The following is a 22,471-nucleotide window of genomic DNA, read 5'->3' as shown; positions in this document are numbered from 1 at the left end:
CCCCCCGAACGTTATTTACATAACTCTATTTAAAGAATTGTATTTGGAATGGCTATCTTTTTACTACTTAGCATTATAGAATAGTCTCTATTTGCTCATTTCATTACCACGAAATCAGAGCCACCGCATTGATGTATATTTGCAGGTATTCCTTGCTTCCTAATCTTGCACCAAACAGAGTTTAGTGATACACAGTTGGTTTTTTGTTGTTGTTGTTGTTGTTGTTTTTAGTTGTAGTTGGACACAGTACCTTTATTTTATTCATTTATTTTTATGTGATGCTGAGGATCAAACCTGGCACCTTACATTTGCTAGGTGAGTGCTCTGCCACTGAGCCACAACTGCAGCCCATAAAATATGATTTTTAAAGTAATACTGGCACAGTTTTTTAAAAAATGCTTTACATAATGGTTGCACCCTATTGTTTTGCAGAAAATTTGGTATAAAATCTATGCTGATTATGTGGAAGAATATGAACTTCAGAAACTGAAAGAGAAGCCTTGTTAAATCATTATTCTAGTCATAACTGATACATAATCGAAAACTCCGTTCAAGTAGTAATAGAGCAAATATAAAAAGAATCACCTGTTTACTTCATGTGAGCTTACTATGGCGGCCTTTACCCACCCTTGGAGAGTAGACCCAGGGAGGAATCAGAACAATCACTAGTCCTGGGAAAGAAGGTCTGCTGCAGGGGCCTTCAGCTTCTGGGAAGTAGCTGGTCTCTGCTGTGTTTGCATCTTGACCATCTTCTGGAGGCTTGCCCTTGCTGCTGCGGCCTGATGAGCCCCAGCTGCTCACCAGAAGCTGGGGTCAGGTCTCCTTCCAGGGTTGCTACAGAGAGCTGAGGCTGTAGTTGGGTGAAATGAGTGGCAACTCAGTATCACTGTGCTTAACTTTCAGTTTGGGGGTGGGGCGGGAGGGGGTTATTCTGAGTAACTGTAGGTAGAGTTCATTAAGAAAATAAGAGCAAGTACTTATCAGCTGCTTTATTCTGATCAAAGCAATGGAAATTTTAGGAATTTGGCTGCAAATTAAGCAAACAGTCCTTTGTTCTGTGGGCCACACAGAGAAGTGGGAGAAGCAGAGAATGCCCCAGCAGGAAATCCAGCTGTCCGGTTGTGATTCTCTTACATTTTATTTTTTAAAGGCTGTCAAATGCTCATACAGAAGGTCCCACTTTATCTGTGGGAGCTAGCTTTAGAGGACTGGCCTGGACTTGTAGGTCTCTTCCCCTCCCTCCTTCTCAGGAGGTGTTCTGTAGGGAGGTGTCCTGCTCCCCTGGTCTCCCTGGCTGGCTGTGTTGATGTTGGCGCAGCTTCACTTTGAGAGAAGTTGTAAGGGTAGTGCAAGGAGCTCCTGTGCACCTTTTCCTGAGCCATTGCCTGCTTGCATTTTCTTTCGTCCTCACCTCTCTTTTGTCCTCTTACACACACACACACACACACACACACACACACACTTATTTTTCTCACAATTGTTTGCCAGTAGATTAGAGGCATAGTGTGTTACCTCAGACCGGAGACATTCTCTTATAAAACCAAGTTGTATATTGCAAAAATCAGAATGTTTCTTGTTGAGGAACCATACCATCATCGAAGCCACCGTCTGGATCCTGCCTAGGGTTCAGTCCGGGGCCATGTGCTGCATTTGTTGTTTCCTTCAATCTGGAACAGTTTCCTGACCCTTCATTTCTATTTTTTGTTTGTTTGTTTTTTTTTTTTTTTCCCTTGACATTTTAAAGACCAGAAGCCAGCTAGTTTGTGCAGCATCCTTAGTTTGGGTTTGTCTTGTGCTTCCTCCTGATCAGTTTCAGGTTGTGCACTTTTGGTAGGATGGCCACAGAGGGCTGTCATCCTCAGTGCCTCCTCCAGTCCTGAGGTCTCTCAGGAGTGGGAAGTTTGAATGGGATCATCCCAGAGATGGTGTTTGCCAAGTGTCCCCCACTATGTTTAGCGCTGAATGTGCAGTCACTGGCCAGTCATGTGTGGGAAGGTATTGTCGGCTGTACCCCTTCTGGTCAGGGAACCATGCCAGCAGGCACTGATGCTTTGCTGCTGCTGGTGCCTGTGTGTGTCAGCTCCGTGAGTCCTGTGGCCATGGCTCACTCAGGCCCTGTCAGTATAGGCTTCTGAAATCTTAGGTTACTCAGTCAGCTACCATTATAACTATTTACTTTGATGCTAGAGAAGTCCCAGATCAGCCAGTGAGAGTCCCTTTCACTGACTTCTATGTCCTTGAATTATTCCATACCACTCTTTGACCTTGTGCTTCCTTCCTGTTGAGGAGAGTTCCAGTGCCACTTGTCTTTCTGCCTGGCTCTGGGATTAGTCCTGTCTCCAGGCAGCTCCAGTTCCTCAGAGTGGAACACTCAAGCCAGGGGTGCTGTGTTAGTTTTCCATCACTGTGACAAGAGACCTGAGGTCGTTAACTTGCAAGGAGGGAAGGTTTCTTGCTCACAGTTTCAGAGGTTTCAGTGCATGGTGGCTTGGCCTGTTGACTTTGGGCTCTGTTGATGTAGAACGCGGTGGTGGGAGCACCTGGCAGAGGAGGCCTATTCACCTCATGGCATCCAGGAAGCAAAGAGTAGCATCCAGTGTCCCAGTGTCCCCTTCAAGGCCACAACCATGGTGACCTAACTTCCTCCCAGCAGGCTCCACCTCCTAAAGGTCCCACTGCCTCCCATGGCACCACAGTTGGGGACCAAGCACTTGGTCTTGGGGGCCATTTAAGATGCAAACCATAATAGGTACATATGGTTCTTGTTAGTGCTTCTAGGCCTTTCATGTGGGCTCTTCCTTCTTCAGTGAGTTACAGAGAGAGAAAAAGGAATCCTAAAGGGACTGCTTAAATAGGTCAGATTTGTTGTGTGTTACATTTCTTGAAATAGGTCATTAACAGGGAAAAGCAAAGTACTTTTTTGCCACATTAGGTTCATTTTTTAAACCGTTGTAGTTATTGGATAGTTCTAGGAGAAATGAACACTACTCTAAATTTAAACAAGGCCCTCGTCCTCTGTGGGCCAGGGGCAGGCCAACGCATTGATTTTGGCAGCAACCAGAGTACAGGATGACTGATAGAACCATCTTCGAGGGGCATCTTCTTTGTGGCAGGGGTGGAGATAGGCTGGACACATTCCGTACACTGGACCGTGCCCCAGGTGTCGTGGTAGTATCAGCAGGTCCTCAACAGCCATGAGTGCGGGCCTTCTGCCTTCTTCAGAACCCCAGGGGTCAGGGCTTAGTTGGGTGCCAGTATTGATGAGGTGTATATGTGTCCTGCGGGGTGCCTTCGTGCTGCTCGAGCTACCTACAAAATAGGAACTTCTCATCAGTGAGCTTACAAGAAAACAAGCACTCAGCGGGCTCTGGAGATGGGACCACAGGCAAAGGCAGAGTGATGTGGCATCACTGACTACACAGCAGCAGCAGAAGGAGGGAGAGGAAGGCATCTGCAGAGGTCCCATGGCAGCTGCTACCTGAAGGAAGGCCGTTCATTTGGAGTACAGACAGCAGTGCGTCTGGAGAGGGCTTCTTCAGACTATTTTGAGTCTTGATTTCTAGAGCATTGAGAGCCATTGAAAAGTTCTTGCGGAGGGATGATGGGTCAGTGTCCTTGCCTTGCTTTGGCCTAACTGCTAACTGGTATAGAATCATTTGTTTTATCCCTTTAAAACCATCTGTCACCTTTTGGGAACTACTGCTTTAAGGGCAGTTGCAGTTCCTCAGCCCTTCATGCTGGGGTAGGTTGCTTTTCCCCTCCCTCCTGCTCTGTGGATGTGGTGTTCTGTGCCTCTGGCCCCCAGGGGTGCTGCTGTCACTGAGGTACAGCCCTGGTGGGCCTGCCGCACTCCCCTGGCTCCTGGGTGCTGCTTCTCACTTAGGAGGCTTTGGCTTTGTATTCCATGTTTGTCTCCAGAATTCAGGACCATCACACAGATACATATATTTAAGAAGCTTAAATATTAAGCTGAAAATATCACCACGTAGTTCAGTTTGTTCTGTCGAAGCAGCAGAAGCGTGGGCAGTGTTTCCCTCATGCTTCTGAGGATGAGAGTAAGAGTCATTTCTGCAGACATTTAGGTGATGCCAGGAAGTGAGCAGTACTTGGAACCCCCCCCCCCTAAAAAAAAAAGCAACACGAATTCTTCTTGCTGATTCCTCTAGTCATCTTTTCATGCAGAAGTTCGTTATCCCCTCCCCAGACTCCTTTATCTGATTTGTAGAATGGGATTGTATTATATGGCCTATTTGCTGCCTTACAGATTTTGTTAAGTGGTAGATGTGCCATATGGACTGGTTTTCGTGAGACCTTGGGAGCAGCACCCAGGAAAATCCATACCCAGCTTCCACAGTCAGGCTTGAACACTGCTGGCCAGCCTGCTTCTGGCAGAAGCTAATTTTGTAGGGTGATCTGGTGGTGCCTGGTGCAGGGTCTCTTAGTGGGCCAGGTAGAAGTGACTTGGAGCATGTTCCCACGCCTGCAGGTTTAAAGGACAGGACCACAGACAGAGTGCTGGAAGACGAAATGAGAAGGGATGCTGCCATTGACGGAGGTGGAGGAGGTGGAGGCAGGTGGCACAGGCACACAAGATAGCCTCCTAGGGGCAGTGGCACCTTTGTTAGTCTCTGGTAGGGAGAGCTGAGGTCTGGAACCTCACCCTAAGTGAGGGTCCATAGTTGGAAGAGCCAGACTTTGTGGCCTAGCTGCCTAAGAAACCACAGTGTACAGAGCCCCACCGTCTCTGGCAGTTCTTTCTTCTTTTACCTGGTGGTTTGTGCTGTTCAGATTGGAGGATCCAGGTATCAGATCCCCTCATAAATTCAGGGCTTTGGTTTATGTATTTTTCAAAAAGCCAGCTACTTTTGCTCTTTAAAGATTTTCTCATGCGTAACAAATTTCAGAAGGATAGGTTGTTATGAGAGCAAGCACTTGAATAACTGTGCCATGTTCTTAGAATACTGTAGAATCTAATATGTATACTAATAAGAAAATCCTTTTAAGAAGTCCAGAAGTTATGGATTCTGTCTGCCCTGATGTCTTTAAACTCATGAATTCGATGTGTATTCAGCCTGTATAGGACCTGTTACCAGGAGGAGACAGAGGTAGTGTCTTGATTTCAGTTGTGTCTGTGCTTGGTGTCCTGACCACTAGGTGAGGATAGTTTATTACAGAGAGGAAGCGAACATTGCAGATGTGAAGTGCTCCCACCCTCTCTCACATTGCAGCAGTTTGATTAGGAAATTGACCCCAAACCTGGAAGAGAATGTTTATTTCTCTACCTTTTCTCCTTTAATCCAGCAGTCTTGTGTTTGTATTTAGAAACTTGATCTAGCTTGCATATCATTTACCATGCAGGTTCTGAATGAGCGTCACAGAGATCACAGGGATAGGCCCTGCATTGTTGAAGTTAATAGAAACCTGTATGGGAGGGCTACAGCTGTGAGATCCTCAGCATTGTGGGTGACAGCGAGTACGGCCTTATCGGGAGCAGGATTCGTGCGGGGCTGCCCTGGGACGCCACACCACTGTCCTTCTCTGTGTCCTGACAATGTTATCTGTCCTCTCAGCACAGAGTATCAAGTGTCTGTCAGGAGTACGGAAATTAATTTAATGTCACCTGAAGACATGCAATTAATCTTTTAGAGGTTTTCATAAACCTTTACAGAAAGAGTTGCCAGTTTGGCGGATTTGGATTTTGGGGTTTAGAAGAAGATAAGGAAAATTAATTTTTCATCAGGGTTAATACAAGCTAGCAGGGCCACAAAGGCTGAGAAAAATGGTTGGGGAATTTGTCAAGTGTTGTCACTCCAGAATAATGCTGCTTAACGTCTGATAGGTATAATCAAGGGTTGAGATTTCTATGGAGAGGGATTAATCAGTTTGCTCGCTACTGAATGCAAGTCAGTGATATCACTTCTTCATGGGGTTTAGGAATGAAAATAAGATTTGATCTGTCAAATTGCAAGAAGCCCTGACAGTATCAATAGGCATTTTTATCAATACAGTTAAATCATTTGTTATAAATAAATTTGTCCTGCTAATGTTGGTGGCTACAAACTTCATTTTTTGTAAGATTAAGCTGATAAAAAGTATTCCCTAAGCGTACTTAATTCAGATAGTTCTTCTTAGATGTTTTTAAAAAGCACTAGTCTGAAGAGACATGTTTATTGTATTCATTTAAAAAAAAATGTGAAAAGAGAAACAATCAAATGTTTCTGGTTTGGACTTAGGTGGGCCCAAGCCCTTTTCCCCTTTTCTGCTTTGGAGGAAGAAGAAGATAGCTAAAGGTGTATCCATACTCTGCCACACAAGGAGTTGAAAACTCCTTGGATCAATTTACCTCTTAGGACTGGAGCATAATCTGCCCCCTCACAACCACTGATCTGCTTACTTTCAGATACAGATTGTTGCATAGGTGGTTAATTGGAGTCATCAGTTTGTTAACGTTGGCTTAACTAAGTACTAATAAGTGTAGGACCACTTTCAAGACTGCCACTGTGTGCATAGGTTATAGGAGATTTATCAGTAAATAGGTAGCTTCACTTTGGCTTGGTTCTCACTCAAGTTCCGTCTGTCTGTGGAAGTATGGGTCTGTAAAATAGGTCTGGACACAGCTCCGTAACATATAGATGGGTTGACCGTTTTCTGGTGTTAGCCCAGAAATTCAGGGTTTTATTTCCCACCGTAATTAGCTTTTCATTGTGCTACATTGAAAGAGAATATTTAGACTCTTAATTGGACTTTTATTTTTTCAATTTTTCTTATAAATTGAAATAGCTTCTTATTTTTATATTTAAGCCTTGAATGCTTAACCGCCATCTTTAAAAACATTCAAAGCACAGCATTATAGGACTTTAAATGAAGTAATTTAATTGGATGATGGCTCATTCCTTGATCCAGTTCTTCTGAAGATAGTTGTAGAATGGGTTTGGTGTAAGTACCTCTCTTGGAGGTGGTGTGGACTCACATCTTTGTGCTTCTTCCACGTGCAAGGGGAGAGTGCCGCTGCTCAGCTTCAGGGAGGCCCGATGGACAGCGGCGTGGGGGGAGCCTGGGTGTGTCTCCACCCTCAGCCTGCAGCTCATGTAGAATGGCACCCTCCCTGTTGCAGATCTGAGGAGCGCCCGGGAACTTGGCAGGCACAAGAGCTTGTCTTGAACCTGGGAGTCTCCACTCCACTCCCTCTCCAGTACTGCAGTGTGCTTGGAAAGCCAGGCTGAGGCCTTGGGCGCGTTGTGAGTGCCTGGTTTCCAAGTTGTGTCTTACAGAGCTGTGTACTTGTCTCTAGTTCTGTATATGAGAAATTTTCCAAGCTGAAAGTTTCCAATCTAAGGATGTGGCCACATATCCTAAGAGCCATTGACCTGCCCATTTTCGTTAGGGGCAAGAAGTGACTCCAAGACCAACATATGTCAGGTGATCGTAATACACATAACGGAGTCACAGAACCTTGGCAGGACCACTCTGTTCAGTCCACTACAGCTGGACATGAGCAGATGACCGTGGGTCTGTCATACCTGTGGCATGTTGCCACTAGCTTAGCCCACCTTTATTCCTGGGGCAAGTCTTGCTTGGTCATGCAGTGTGATGCTTGTCCTGAGCTGCTGGATTGAATTGTAGTGCTGTGCTGAGGGTTTTCCCATGTGTGTTTACAAGGGATGTGCTTGGTGGTGGTCACGGCTCTGGCACTTTGGTTGGGTACCAGGCTCAGAGTGAAGGGAATGCACATCTTTCTCTTCTGTTTTCTCAGGGAATTGGGGTGAGCTCGGTGGTCTTTCCTCCTTAAATATTTGCTAGAATCCACCTGTGATGCTATTTGGGCCCGCATCTTTCCTATGAAGAACATCGTTAATTCAGCACCGTGACTTCTCAGAGGTCTTTTGGGGCCTTTGTGTGGGAGTGGCTTGGTACCTCCAAGTTTTGTGGAATTCACCTCTCTGCTGAGCTGACTGTGGAGTTGATTCAGAGTTGTTTGTAATGTGTTTTAACTTCTGCAGGGTCCATCCTGGTGGTCCCGCCTTGCTTATGGTTTTTGGTCATTTGTCCTCTGTCCTTTTTTCTTGTCAGCGAAGAGTATCGTTTTGTCAACCTGACAACAACTTGTGAGACCTGAGAAAGAAATGACTTTATTTTTCTGTTCAGTGTGTCATTCTTTTATGCTGTGATTTTTATCGTTCTTTTCCACTTAGTTTTTTGTTTTTTCCTTTGTCTTTGTAGTCTCTGGGGTCCAGCTTCTTGTGAGAGCTCAGATTATAGATTTTAGATTTTTTTCTTTCCCCTTTCCTCTTTTGGTGCAGCTGCTTTGCTTATATCCACTAAATTTTGCCATATTGTTTTCTTATTAATTCACTCTTATTTCTTGGTCCGGCTTCCCAGAGGTTGGCTCTGTGCATGCTGTCAGTTTTTTGTTTTTTGTTTTTTTTTTTCAGAGTAGAAATTAGAAGTTTATTAAAGGACAGCAGAAAAGACTTCTCCCAGAGGAAGAAGGGGACCCAAGAGGTGGAATCCCATGCTGTCAGTTTTAACAAGAATGCTCTGGAAAATGAAAAATGCTATTCACATATAAAGTACTTTTAAAGTTCAGCAATTTGTCATTTAATTTAATCAGAAATGATTTTAATCACAGTAATGAAAGGGACCTTAGTGTCTTAAATTGAAAAGTCTTGCTAAACCCTAACCACTGTCCAGTGAGTGGTCTCCACGCTGGCTCTCTGAGGGCAAGTTTGGCTGGGTTTCAGGTTTGTCCAAAAGGGCCTTGCTGTGAGCCCTGGTTGCAGGCTCCCTGCCCCGGGGGGCCTAGTGGATGGACACTGAACCATGTACTGCCTTGTTGGTTTCAGCAGGGAGGAGAAAGTGATGGATTTTTTCACCCAGAGGGCCAGCCCCAGCGGCTTCCTCAGCCTCCAGAAGTGAGACAACAGCCTGCCCGCAAGGTGACGCTGACCAAGGGCGGCCCTCAGCAGCCCCAGCACCCGCCCATGGGGCCCCACCTGCACCCAGCTGTTCCTCCAGGGATCAAAAGCATCCAGGGCATCCACCCGGCCAAGAAGGTACTGCCTGCTCCCCTTTCTGGGAGGGCCCTTCTCCCTAGATGTGGTTAAGGGAAGACAACAGTGGATGGTTTCTCTGATGTGCGAGTGTCCGACACCCAACAGTCCTCAGATCATTAGCAAGTGGGCCATCGCCTCCTTAGCCCCGTCTTAGAAAAAACGGCACGTTTCACCAAAGCCCTTTCCTCGCCTGACATATTGATGGCACAACTCCAGTAAATTGCCTGCAACCAAGAACTTGGCTGTCGCCCACACCTCTGAAGGACATGCTGAGCAGCGTCTGCGTTGTGCTGTGCAGAAAGAGTGGGGCATGTGCATCTGCACACGGCATCAGCTGTACATAAGCACCCCTAACCACCAGAGAGCCCCAATGTAGAACCAGGGTCTTGTGTTTAGGTTACACGATCACCATTCACTTCACAGGGGCAAAGTGACCCGAGGAAGTGACAGGGCTACATGGCGTTCTCCTGTCCAACCAAGCTCAGTCTGTCCTATAGGAAGCTTAGATGTCCAACAGAGCCCCTTGTTGCTTGGGGAGGCCATCCTGTCACAGCACATGCATGATACTGATGATGTGTCACCCCTCAGCTTCTGAGAGATGCAACCCTCTAGCTTCTGAGTTTGGCTGACCAGAGTCCCTCCTGGAGCAGCAGCCAACATCACCTGTGTTCATGGTGGGCCGCCTGCTGTGGGTCTCTTGTAGAAGGCCAGGGTCTGCTAGGGCACAGTGTTCAGGGTTGTTGTTGTTGTTTTGTATGTGCTCTCTTACGCCTCCTTTATGAGATAGGAGCAGACAGAATCATTCCACTCCTAGCAGAAGACAGATGCACAGACAGATTAAGTGATAAGCTGTGTAATCTTTGAAGGTCATTCAGTCCACATTTTCCTTTCATATGCTGCCCTGCAGGCCCGTGCCCTACCCTACACCCCACCCTCTCCTACCTCTCCTCTCCTCTCCTCTCAGTGAGGACGTGGTGTCTCTGGCCTTGCTTGGGCGTCCTGTGGGTTGATGGCAGCTGGTGCCTGGTGGCTGGTGTTGGGTGAGCACACCCCGCAGGTTGATGTACTCACAGGCTGCTGGTTTTCCTGCAGCTCTGGTGTGTTTCCCAGTGTGCTTCCAGAACAGTCCCCTGCTCTTCTCCAGAGCTCACTTCCCAGGACTGCCTGCCACCTTCTACACGGGGCTGGGGCACCTGCTTGCCTTCCTTGTTGGACACATTCGTGTCCTTGAGTACAGTTCTGATCTCTACCTGGCTTTCTCTCTTATCCTGTGCTAAGAGGCCATTTTGTCCCTCTGTACCCAAACTCTAGACAGAATTGGGGCGGGACTTTTGGGAAGCCTGGTACTGTTCATTCTGCTCTGCTTCTGTATCCACAACTGTCATGAGCTGGAGGTTGGGCACAGTCTCTACACTTTCCTAACTAGGAAAAAATGCTGAAAATGTCAGCCATCTCCTCTCTTTAAAGGCTCCTTGAACAGTGGTTTGGGGTCCTGGGTGGCTTTAAGAAACAGTGCTTCCTGGGCCCTGCCTTCAAACAACAGGTTGTGTTTGGCGGTCGGGCTCCCAGCCCAGTGTGTATGTGTGTGTAAGTAAAAGCTTTGCAGGTGATTGCAGAACCTGCCTTTTGAGTGTGGGGATGGCACATGTACAGATCTTGAGCAGGTGGTTCAGGTATCTGACTCCGGATGTGTCTTGTGACTGTCAGGTGGGTTTAAGCCAGTCACAGCAAGAACCATGGAAGCCATGGAAGTGCAGCTCTGGGGTGGTGGGGTAGTTGTTAGCTGCGCGATTCTGACTGCGGGGGCTGCACCTCAGAACAGCACAGAAGTGCTCAGAGACCTAGGCTTGCAGAAAACCCTGGAGAGTCCTGCAGCACACCCAGTTACTCGCCCTTTTACCTCTCAGTAGCTATGGGAATGCACACACTGAAAGTCAGAATGCGTTTTCTTTGTTGTTGCCAGGCAATCATGCACGGACGAGGCCGAGGTGTGGCAGGTCCCCTGGGCCGGGGACGCCTGATGCCAAACAAGCAGAACCTGCGGGTGGTGGAGTGTAAGCCACAACCCTGTGTGGTGTCCGTGGAGGGGCTGTCCTCATCTACCACCGATGTCCAGCTGAAGAGCCTTTTGATGTCCGTGGGGCCCATTCAGGTGGGTTGCCTGCGGGTAGTGTTGGTGCCAGAGCCTGTCGTCTCCTAGACAAAACCCCGTCTGGATGCAACAGGGTGCCCATTGTATGGGTTGCATTGTGTTAAAATTGTACTTGAGAAGAAAGGTAAGTAAATGGCTGCTGATTGCAGAACTTGAGCTTCTTAGCTCATAGCTAAGAATCTGAATATTGCAGGCTTGAATATTCAGATTCTTAGCTATAAGTTTTAAGAAATGAATACGGCAGCTGGAAACAGACTATCCGTGGAAACCCTTGTGCCAAAGTCCACGCCTGTGTGGGTTTATGCTGTCAAGTCACTTGCTTTATTGGTAGTGATTGTTTAAATTAGTAGCCTTTTTAATTTCCTGAAACAGTCTCACACGTTAACAGCTGTGAAGTACAGTTTTACAAACATGACAGTAACTTGGGCTGTATTTTCATCTCTTAATTTTAAAACTGTCTATGTCTAATGTTTAAAAAAAAATCTCTGCTGAGCAGACTGCAAATGAAAAGGCTGAATATGAAATGAAGAGAATTCCACGTCTATTGTTTTCCTAGGAAACCCCTATTTTCTGCAGCGTCTGAACCCTACAGGTGGCCAAGTGAAAAGACCACCTGGCCTTCAGTCCTGTTCCTGGCCTCTGCTGCTTATAGGGCCAGTCGCTGTCTTCCCCTGCACATTCTGCACCCCACGCAAACTAAGAGACAACCAGTGGAAGTTTTAGGACACTTAGTAAATGTTAGATTTCTTTGTAGTGCAAAGTGTTTTCTTTTATCTTACATAGTCTCTTTCTCCTGGGTGAATTTGGAAACATTCTCAAACTGGGGCTGGTACAGGTAATTAATTTATGATGTTTCAGATCTCCATCTGCTGTTGAGAGTCCTAAACACCAGGAATAGATAAAAGTCTTCCAAAACTGGGCCTGTTATTGAGGCAGTTACAGCGCCCTTTGTTGTGGGACTCCTGGAGAGGTAGTTAGGCTTCGTGTTTATTTGTGTTACTGTAAAGTTACTCTTGCATGCCACTCTAGAGAGCAGGTTTCCTAGTGGCGCAGTCAGGAATGCCTTGTCAGACATCAGAGGCATAAAGCTTGTGTTCAGGGCTGGGCAGTTTCTACACAGTTGATCATTATATGAATTTAGATGTATTAAAATGTGGTTGGGGGCTGGAGATATAGTTCAGTTGGTAGAGTGCTTGCCCTATATGCACAAGGCCCTGGGTTCCATCCCCAGCACCACATATACACACACACAAAATTGTTTTTTGTTGTGTTTTTTTGTTTGCCCAAGGGTACTTTACCCCTAAGCTATATCTCCAGCCCTTTTTCTTATTTTGAGACATGGTGTTGCTAAGTTGCAATCCTCTTGCCTCAGTCTCCTGAGTTGCAGGGATTATAGGGGTACACCACTGTGCCTAAAAAGTGCTTATCCTAATCTGAGACTCAAAACAAGTGATCCAGCTGCCAAGATCCGCGTCTGAAGAGCAGGTACAGTTTGCTTCTTATGGCGTTGAGTGAGGTTCAAAAGCCACGCTGTGAAAATGAGCAGGGAGCCGTGAACCATCTAGCCTCTATCTTACCTGTCTTACAAATCGAATTTTTAATTTTGTACTTTGGGATTGTAGCTCTGAATGGCCTTTGTTGCTCTGCTTGCCACTTATATTTTTTAAACCAGTTCTATAAAGATTAGAAGTCATCGGGTCAAGTATAATGGGCGCCCCTTAGAATTCCAGCAAAACCAGTGCTGTGGTTGATTGGTGACCTGTTCTAATTAAGAGAGGAACATCTGAAAACAAGGTGGAAGTTCCTGGGCTCCCACACCCTTGCCACACTGCCATCTAATGTGTGCTACCCTGAAAACCCTGAGGACCCCTGGTCAAGCCCTTGGGCAGGACCTTTCCTCCCACGGTGAAAGGCGAGTGTCCTGTTCCTCCCAATCTTAGGCTAGGAGAGTGGTTTTGAGAGGGAGTTTATAGATTTTTAAGTATGACTCTTATAAAGCTCTGTTTCTTGATTTACAAAAAAACTGATAAACGTCTGCCAGCCCTTGATGGTCCTCTGAGTATAGGTGTAAAGAGACCTCATCACCTTGGCGATGATTTATGTGCACTTTCTGAAAGGAGGTTGCTGACTCAGCTTCAGCACGGCCTTCCTGGTTTGAGGCAGAAACACATCTTCCTCTGTGTGCTTTCCATAGATATTTTTCTAATCCCAAAGGTTCCAGAATGAAGCGCCTGTCTCTGTGCTTTGAGACGTGGCTCCACCTGGTGTTCACTTGCTTAATGACGAGCAGTGGTGTTGCCCTGGAAGGACCATCCCTCTTTGGGCTGTTGGTCATAGTGAATTCTGGTGGCTGCCTTAACTGTGCTTTATAAACCTGGGGGCCTGAGAACTTTCCTCAGCGTGGCAGTGATGTGGCAGCCACTGCTACTCTTGGAGTGGTATTTTACTCCCTCGGCTATGTTTATGAGCAAGGAAGAATGGCAGAAGTGTTGACATGACATGACAGCCAAAAGATAGGAGTGGGTAAGGATCAGTGTGCGTCAGAAGCTTGAAAAGCATGTGGCAGTAGTCACTGACCGCAGGGCTGAATCAGGGTTCTACCTGAGAGAGGAGGGGTGGAGGGAATGCCTTACTCCAGGGGAGAGGCGGGGCAGGTTTATGTTCATTAACCCTTAGGACCACGAAGTGAGTTCCTTTTAACTAATGAGGTCCTTTGTTGAAACACATTTATTTCTCTGTTTGTTGGGTTTTGCCTAAAATCATGTTACACAGAAAAGTGAATTTTTTACCATATGATCAATGAAACTCTATGGTGTGAAAACCAGAAAGTAGCTTCCTCAGTAAAGCAGAAAGTTGGTGTTGACTCAGCGCGTGCGTTTCACTCTTCTCTGCTGTGCTTCTCAGCGGAGTCAGCAGGACAAGGTGCTGCACGTGAGCCACTGTGTCTTGAAGGCTCTTCCGTTCCCCACATGTCACCTACCCCTTTCTTCAGCAGTCTGCGGCAGCCCCTCAGAATGCAGCCAGATAGGTCAGCAAGAGTGTGTGCTTTGTAGTGAGGCTTGGATGTAGATCCCATCATTGCCGCTTCTTGGTGTGCAGCTTTGGGGTACGCTACTTCACCTTGTGGGCCATGTTTACTCAGTCTTTAAAATGGAGATGGCTTCCCAGCTCTCACTTCGTGGGGGTGGAGTGAGAGTGCAGGAGTGCCAGCATGCGCGTGGCCCTCACGGAGCGTGGGTGCTGCAGGAGTGTTTCCTTGGCCTGTGACCCAGCTTCATACATGGGAACTTCAGTTTGCTCAGTGACAAACTAGAGGGGACTGCCAACTGTAGGCCGTGGAGTCTCCCCACTAAGCAGCAGTTTCCTTTGGTGTGTGGGTGCTGTTCTTAGGATTGATGAGGGCCCTCACTGAGTCACCTGACAGGAAGGGAAGGGGAAGTGCCTCTGTCCGTGGATACTTGCTCCCGGTCTCAGCAGTGTTCAGTAACTGGAGGGCTGAACACCAGACATGGAGGGTGGAAGCATTACTTGCAGGAGTAGATTATCTGGAGAGGTCACAGCATTGGTAGGGAGCGAACGAGGCCAGTCCACCTATGTGCATGATGCGAGCGTCCACTGGACTCCAATTTTGTATTGCAGCTCCCATTGTGCATGTGTCTGGTTTTACATTATTATCATGGGATGTTTAATGTTTGTTTTCTTCCTCTAGAGTTTACAGATGCTTCCCCAGCAGCGGAAAGCCATAGCGAAGTTCAAGGAGCCAGCCCACGCGCTAGCATTTCAGCAGAAGTTCCACAGGTAGTCTGAGTGCTGCGGGGAGAGGGGTTGCGGGGAGGGTGCCTCTTCCTGTGGTGTGCAGTGTGTGCTGCCTGTGGCTATAGCGTGGCCAGAGATGCAGGCTGGGAACAGACAGCACCTCGCCTCCTAAGACTGTGTGTCCTTTTGTCTTGCAGAGGGTGCCCTTGTTCATTCTTAGATCTTTTCTGGAAACCTGTATTTTCATAGAGGTTTTTTCTAATTGGGAGCCACTGCTGCTCTTCACTTTTCCACCTGGGTGAGTTGACTGTGCAGTGTAGGCTTGCTGCTGACTGTCTTTTTACATTTCTACAGGCACATGATAGATCTGTCCCACATCAATGTGGCCCTGATTGTGGAGTGACTGCTCCTGGGAGAGCCTGCCCTCAACGCTGCACACACACTGGAGTTTCTTCAGGGAGGCTGCCAGCCAGCGCAGGAGTCCCAGGGCCTAGGTCTCTCCGGTGTGCAGTCTGCTAACTGTTGTCCGGAGCGCCAGCCAGCCCCAGGATGATTCCTGAAGAGCTGAACTGAGGGGACATGGCGAGTGGAGTTTGGTGTTAGATAGCTTCAAATTCTGTTGTCCACAAGAACTCCGGTTCTCGTTTTCTTTTGTTTCCAAGTGCTTTCGATGCATGTAGACCTGGTTCTTCGTGATCCTACTGTGTGATCGGTCACAGTGACTTAGATTCAGGAAAGAACTTTACCTTACGTCACAGATCCTAAGTATTCTTCACAGCAGAGAACATTTGATAATGGTTGCACCTATCTTCAGTGCAGGCTAGACAGGCACGCTCTCAGCCACGCCCTCTGGCGGGCGGCACCTTGGGCCCTCAGGCCCTGGTGAGAGTAGGTTAAAATGTGGGTGCCTATTGATGGGCACGTGCACATCGTGGGGAGCAGGGTGTGAGCGGGAGGTTGGGATTAGTGCTAATGGGAGTGACAATTCTGCTTCTTGTAAATATCTCGAAAGTGCCAGCTGCACATTCCTGGTTCCTAGGTGAGCTCCCTGCCTGTTCACACTTTCCCAGACGAGGTGCAGTACTGGCCAGGTACCAGGTGCCCCGTGGCCCAGCAGGGGGCAGGTCCTGTGACCCTCAGACCACCCTCTGGCCTAGCTTTGGCCTGCGAGGTTGAGTCACTGTGGAGGGGTGGTAAGGCTCATGTGGGTATTCCTCCTTCTGAATGCAGCCCCGGGTGGCACATCCATCTCCCTGGCTAGGTGACATGCGCTGTCATTGCTTTGATTGCTTTTTGTTTTGTAGCTTCTTTGAGCAGGGGTGCCGTAGTCCTTCAGGGACCCAAGAGTTTCCTCTGCTTGCTGTTCTCCATGACGCGTGGCGTGAGGGATGGCTGTCTCACAGTCCGCGCCCCTTGAGATGAAGTGTGTCTATTGTTTCCTAGTTTTCTGATAGGCTCCTAGGTGAGACTTGCTCTCCAAAGCAGCCTCTAGAAGAGTCCCTGCTGGGCACACTGAGAAGTGCCTTACTGGGCTTCTGCCCTACTGGCTTCTGCCCATGAGAGTGTCACTGTTTGGTACATGGTCCAAACTTTGCGCACAGGTGACACCAGTGCACACTCAGACTTTTAAGCTGTGTTTTATACCTGTGATTTCATGTCACACTTATTGGTGGAGTTGAGGGAAATAGAAGCCCATTGTCACTCACTGCCTCTGCTTAACCCAGTGAGGACCAGCCTGAGCCTTGACGCTCTTTGGAGCTGCCTTGTAGGAGCTAAGGGGAAGGGACGCGGAACTTGCAGCAGCTGGTTTATGCAGTTGAAGTTTTAAGTTACATTTTCAAATTAAATTTCTAGTTAAGAACTGGAGAAGTTATTCCAGGCCCTGTGAGTCTTTCCTTAGCATTAATTCTAAGATGACATCTTGTGCCTAGGAGGAACCCTGGGAAGTGCGGGTGGTTGTTTGGGTTCCAGGAAACTGCGTCACTCGGGTCATCCTAGAGAACCTCTCAGCTGTGGTGCCAACTCTGTCCAGAAGTCCAGTGGCTTGGTGGGTGGACTGTCACCAGCCCCGCCATGCCCACAGCAGGGTCTGCACACCAGTTCATTTGAGTACCATCAGCTGGTTGGCACACTGTCACTGCCATTCAGTGTTCAGTTAGACAGGGGTGTTCGTATACGTAGGAATGCAGTTTATCTGGCCCAGTCCACAGAGAACTGTGTTGGAGTGATGAGTTTGGTAGCCTGTAAGATCCAGTTAAGAGAGATCCAGAGTATTCAGGACCCATTGGGCCCTTGGAAACCTTATTTTATCACCAAGGACTTAGGATGCAATAATATGAGTTTAACAGATTTTTATCACTTTCTCAAATAGTCTGAGTTCTGTGCTTTTAAAACCCCATCTGCATGTTCTGCAAAGCAGGCATGGGAACTTTGAAGTTAGAGTTAACAGAACAAGTCCTATTTGGGCACCACCGTCACAGACAGGCCTCAGGACCACCCCACGGTCTGCTTGTGGCCTTGTCTGAGTGTGATACGGGTACCCGGGAGCACGTGTGTGTCCATAACTGTCTGCACACACGAGCAGGCTTTCTCTTCCTGCAGTGTCCTAAGAGACTATCAGTCAGCCAGGACTGCACAAAGCCCCCATTAGAACAGCCAGGCACAGGCCAGCCGCTCCACGCACGCCTCTGAGAGTGGACTCTCAGTATCAGGCAGGCCAGTGCTGCAGGCTAGTTTCCTTGAAGGAAACCACAGAAGAGGAAAGAAGCAGAATTAGAGAGTACTGTCGTTCCATTTTCGGTGCACTTCTGGCAGCAAAGTCAAACCATGCACCTGAACCCTTGTGGAAGATCTGCTGCAACCATTATCTTTGTTCTTTCTTTGTCATGCATTTAAAATGAGATGCAAAAGCATTAGCATACTATGTAAATATGGACCTTTTAAAATTAAAACATTGTTGGAAATGCTTTCCACTCAGCATCATCTTAGCTATTTGTTAGTTCTTTTGTGTTGTCTTATCAGAGTTTAATGGAGACACTTCATTTTGTGATGTGTTTGTGTGTACATTCGATTTTTATAAAGATGGTAGTAAGTCAATACATTTATCCTCATCTGTGTATTATTTGTTCACAAGCTCAAGAAGCTGAAGGGCAGTAAATACCAGTCTATCTCAGGAGGTGAACCCATAGGCGGTGGAGTGGAGCCAAACCACTTCTTTCCTTTTGCGTTGTTTATTTTGTGCTGTAATGTAAGTTCACTTAGCTTGCTTCCGGAACTTAACCTTGCATTGCCCTTGGCCTGGCCACATTTGTTAAATTCTTATACTGGTGGTATTCTTGAGGATGAATCTCTTCTTTCCAAAAGCCATTTTGAGGAGTCCCTGTCCTGGACAGTCAGCTTCCCATGCAGGTCTGCGCCACGCCCGATGGAAGAGTGGAGGGGTGGGGTGGGAAGTGGTTTCCCCAGCACCCGCTTTAACTTGGGTAGGTCCCAGTGTGATGTGCAAAGGTCCCGCACCAGCAGTTGCACCAGCAGCCGCACCAGCAATTGGAGCTTGCTTCGCAGCATTCCTGAGTTGTGGTCAGCCCAGGTTCTGCACCCAGGGGCCTCTTTTCCAAACAGCATTCTGCCTGACCTTGCAGACAGAAGGCTTTGCTGCTTTAGGAGGCGGGCAAAGGAGTTAGGAGGGTCGGGGAGGAAGGAAGGGATAGGGGTGGGAGGGCGGGCAGAGCCTGTAGAGGGGAGGAGCCGCCCTCAGTGTGGACCACAGGGCCCCTCAGCCTCTGGCCAAGGCTGGCTCTTCCTCAGGACTGGCGACACAGACTAGGAGAAGGCCTTCTCTATGGACTGGTTTTAAGAAGCTGTCACTTTTTTTCTTTTACCTTTTGTTTTGTGTGTCGTTGTTTTGCTTCCTGTTTCCTTGTGGTGTGTCAGGAAGGTAAGCTCCATGTGTTCCAAGACCACTGGACTGATTATGATCGAGGATAGGGTGTAGTCCAGGGAGATCTGCGTAGTGGCTGAATGTTGTTCTGGATTGTCCTTGGGTTCTTGGTGGCCTTCCTTTGTCCTCGTTGGAGAAAATGCCCCATGGTCAACAAGCACGCCACAGTGCCACATCTGCGGACCCAGCTGGGCAGCTCTGGCCTTGCTGCTTTGGTGTAAAACCTTCTGGGGGATCAGTTTTTATTTTCCTTCCTTTTGTAGAGCCCAGTGTTGGCTTCACGTTCTCATTTTTAGACCAAATTTGGCCCCTTCATTAAGCTGCAGCCCACCTCCCTGCTTTTATTTGGAGTGGGAGGGAGAGGGTGAAAGAGAATGCAGACGCTCCTGCAGGCCCTCTGAGAAATGGTATGTGAGGTATTGCACAGGGAGTCAGCAGTGGGGGTGCAGGACAGAGGGACCAAGACCCCTTCTCCATGAGGAAGGGAGCCACGAGAAGCTTCTCTCAGTGATGGGAAAGCTTTGGATACTTCACTGTAGTTAATGAGCTTATCAATTGATGTTTTCATCTATTTTAAAGTTTGTGAATGAAGTATTACTTTGACATTTTTAATATGAATTCTCCAAAGGCAATTAGCCTTGATTTAATATTAAATCCTAAGGATTTTATGTAAGGTTTTTTGCAACCTGTTTAGTTTTTATCATTTAAAATACCTAACTTCTTAGGTACATGAACCACGGTTTTGAGTACTAGAACCAGAGCAAACCCATGATTCATATTGGATCCCAGGTATAGCTCCTCCCGGTGGTGTGCGGCCGGGAGGGGTCGTCAGTTTGCACACTGCGACCTGCCTTTCCCAGGACTGTTCGCACGGCTCTCCCCAGCATGCTCTGGAGGGAGTCTTACAGGCTTCTCCATGGCAGGTAGCACAGGCCCTTGAAGTGAGAACTTTCTGGAACACCCATCCCTTTCCTTTCCCTTCTAACCAACCAAAACATAAGGAGATCTTTGTGTCAGTGTTTTGCTTGTTGTCATTTCACTAATTTTAAAAGGTTTGTAGAAAAATGCAGTCCTTGAAAGAAGCTCCGTCCCACAGGATGGGTGCACAGGCAGGCTCTGGTCGATGCGTTCTGTGTGTGACAATTCAGTGTGCTCCAGAAAACAGGCCTCAACCTTCTTTACGTAATTTTATCCTAAACTACCTTTTGTTTTAAGGGCACACATGGTAGAAGCCGGTTTTTAAAGGACTGTTTAAAGATTTTGCCTCTGCGATGTTTCCTTGGAATACGTAACAAGTGCACCTGGCACATGTGGACGCTGTCCGCCCAAGAGCGAGTAACCTCTTTGTTTTTATAACTCAGCTTTGCTCTTCACAGGCATGGGATCCAGAGCGCTTTTCCTCATGAGGATTTTAACTTTAGGCTTTAATTCCACTGTTTTCATTTTTAGGTGCAGCAATGGCAAAGCACAGTCTGATTTCTTTCCTCTCTTGAGCTGGCCCTCTGCCTGTCGGCCATGTCTGTTCTATGCTGTTCTCTGATGGGTGGCCTCCTGCCTGGGCCCAGGCCCCTCCTCATGTGTCTGCTCCTCGTTCCTGGCTGAGCCCATCCCCATCTCATGCCAATCACTCCCTTCCCATCTGAGATTTGTCACTGCTTCTACCTTCCCGTCTCCCGGTGGCCACGCTCTCCTCCCTTCACCACCCCCTCCACCTCCACTGGCTTCCACACTCTTGCCCAGACCACATACCTGCTCCTCTCTCCAGCGCAAACACTCAGGATTCCGCTCTGGCTGGCAGGAGGGGCCTGTTTCAATGTGATTTTTCTCTAAACCTTTGCTTTGACAGGTCTCTTCTTGTGATTTATTCCTCCAGGTCTTTGATTGGAGAGAATAACATTCGATTCTGTTATTTTGCAGTTTGGCTCTCTGTAGGCGTGTGTGGCGACCACAGATGCAGCACCACAGCGTGCATTAGCCATGTCACTAACCACCCCTTTGTCTCACCCTCTACCTTGCAGGCCCCTGGCATGGGTCAGTGTTAGTGGTAGCGCGCCTCACGTTCACGTGGAAGCGATGGGCCGTGTGGCCGTTGTTACTGCCCCTGTGACTGTGGCCCTCCTGACGTAATGTGTGCGCCTCCTGCTGTGTCGGTGCAGCTCGCAGGTGGAGTGTGGAGCTGTGTGTTGGGAGCACAGTGACCGTTGAGACGCCAGGAGATGGCTGGCTTGCTTGCCGGGTTCGATTCATTCCGTGTTTCCTAATGCACTTCGTCCACTTCCGTGGGAGGTGATGGGGCTGTTTTTCCCCATTTTCACTTTGCGTTAACCACTGTGGGAACTTTTTCAGGAGTATGTGTGAAGAATAGTAGTGATTTAGGTGAAAAGAAAATGTATTGTTGTACCCTGTGTGTGGGTTCATGCTGGGAGATGTTGGACTGTATTGTAATCTGAAAGGCCTGTCAATAAAACCTGCGTTTCCACTCTGGCTCTGTTGCCTCCTCATTGTCTCGGTCGTACCCTTGTGCACTGCTGATCCCCCATGAGAGGACCAGGCTGGTGCCCCCCGCCTCCCCCAGTGCACCCTGAGGCTTTGAGGCAGGCATTTGGGGAGCAGGGAACTCAAGGTGACCACTCATCTTGTCAGCACTGCACGCACTGCCCGACTCTCAGATGACTGGCCAGCCTCAAGTGTGTTCCATTTTGTTGGGGAGACAGTTAGAGCCTCTTTACACTTTTCAAAGCATTCGCAAATGATTTTTACAATTCTTTCAAAAGAAATTCATTCCGGGGCTGGGGCTCAGTGTTAGAGAGCTCACCTCACATGTGGAAGGCACTGGGTTCTGTCCTCAGCACCACATAAAAACAAAATAAAGGTATTATGTCTATCTACAACTAAAAAAATTAAAAAAGAACTTCATGTTCTAACACTATAATGAAAAAGACTGAAAATAGAGACACCCAGTCACCTATAGCGTCCTGTGGCGTCTGCCGATCCTGCTCCAGCCACTCTCCAAAAGTAGTATTCAGTGTAGCCATCCTGGGAAGATGAAGGAACCAGTGTGCTGCGTTCTGGGACACCGCCGTGAGCTGCCGTTTTCAGTAGAGGGTGCGGGGAGTGTAGGTTGTCCAGCAGACCTGGACACTGATGGTTATGTCAGAAAGTCAGATGGGCTTTGTTAGCGATAAGAAAGTCACTGCTGCCTGGTACCAGAGGGTGGTTTGGGCTCTTGTCACCAGGTATTTGTTTTTCCTGGAATCCAAGATGAATACCCAAGAAAATGACTTAAGGCCAAGATAGACGGGCAAGATGGCATTAGTTGCTTCAAGTTTAGGGTAGTGGCTAGAGACCACTACCTGCAGGAGCTACTCTAATGGTCTGGAACAGGATATTGCAAAAGCTGGCAGTGGTCAGTTCGTTGATTATGATGTCCCTGCAAACCCTGGAAGATGCCTTACTCTTAATCTTGGTCCTTCCACATTGGAGTGGGAGAATGAATGGCTGTCCCAAGGCTGAAGGTCATTATCTCTGCAAAGTGATGGCGACATGCCAAGTGTTTACTCCGCCTTTAGT

At 47.8% G+C, this 22,471-nt stretch overlaps 1 protein-coding gene across 1 annotated transcript in view; it reads left to right on the top strand.

The window, feature by feature from the left end:
• The window catches only part of Rbm33 (RNA binding motif protein 33), a 98,184-nt gene extending 76,799 nt beyond the window's left edge, over nt 1–21,385 (top strand). The window contains exons 16-19 of the mRNA XM_048785398.1: nt 8,844–9,053; nt 11,017–11,205; nt 14,915–15,003; nt 15,316–21,385. Of these exons, the coding sequence (XP_048641355.1) occupies nt 8,844–9,053; nt 11,017–11,205; nt 14,915–15,003; nt 15,316–15,364 (537 nt within the window). The 3' untranslated portion in view covers nt 15,365–21,385. The remainder of the gene's footprint in view (nt 1–8,843; nt 9,054–11,016; nt 11,206–14,914; nt 15,004–15,315) is intronic.
• The last annotated feature ends 1,086 nt before the right edge of the window (nt 21,386–22,471 follow it).

Source organism: Marmota marmota, unplaced genomic scaffold (assembly GCF_001458135.2).
Source record: "Marmota marmota marmota unplaced genomic scaffold, marMar, whole genome shotgun sequence".
Lineage (NCBI taxonomy): Eukaryota > Metazoa > Chordata > Mammalia > Rodentia > Sciuridae > Marmota > Marmota marmota.
This window is presented reverse-complemented; position numbering and strand designations above follow the sequence as displayed.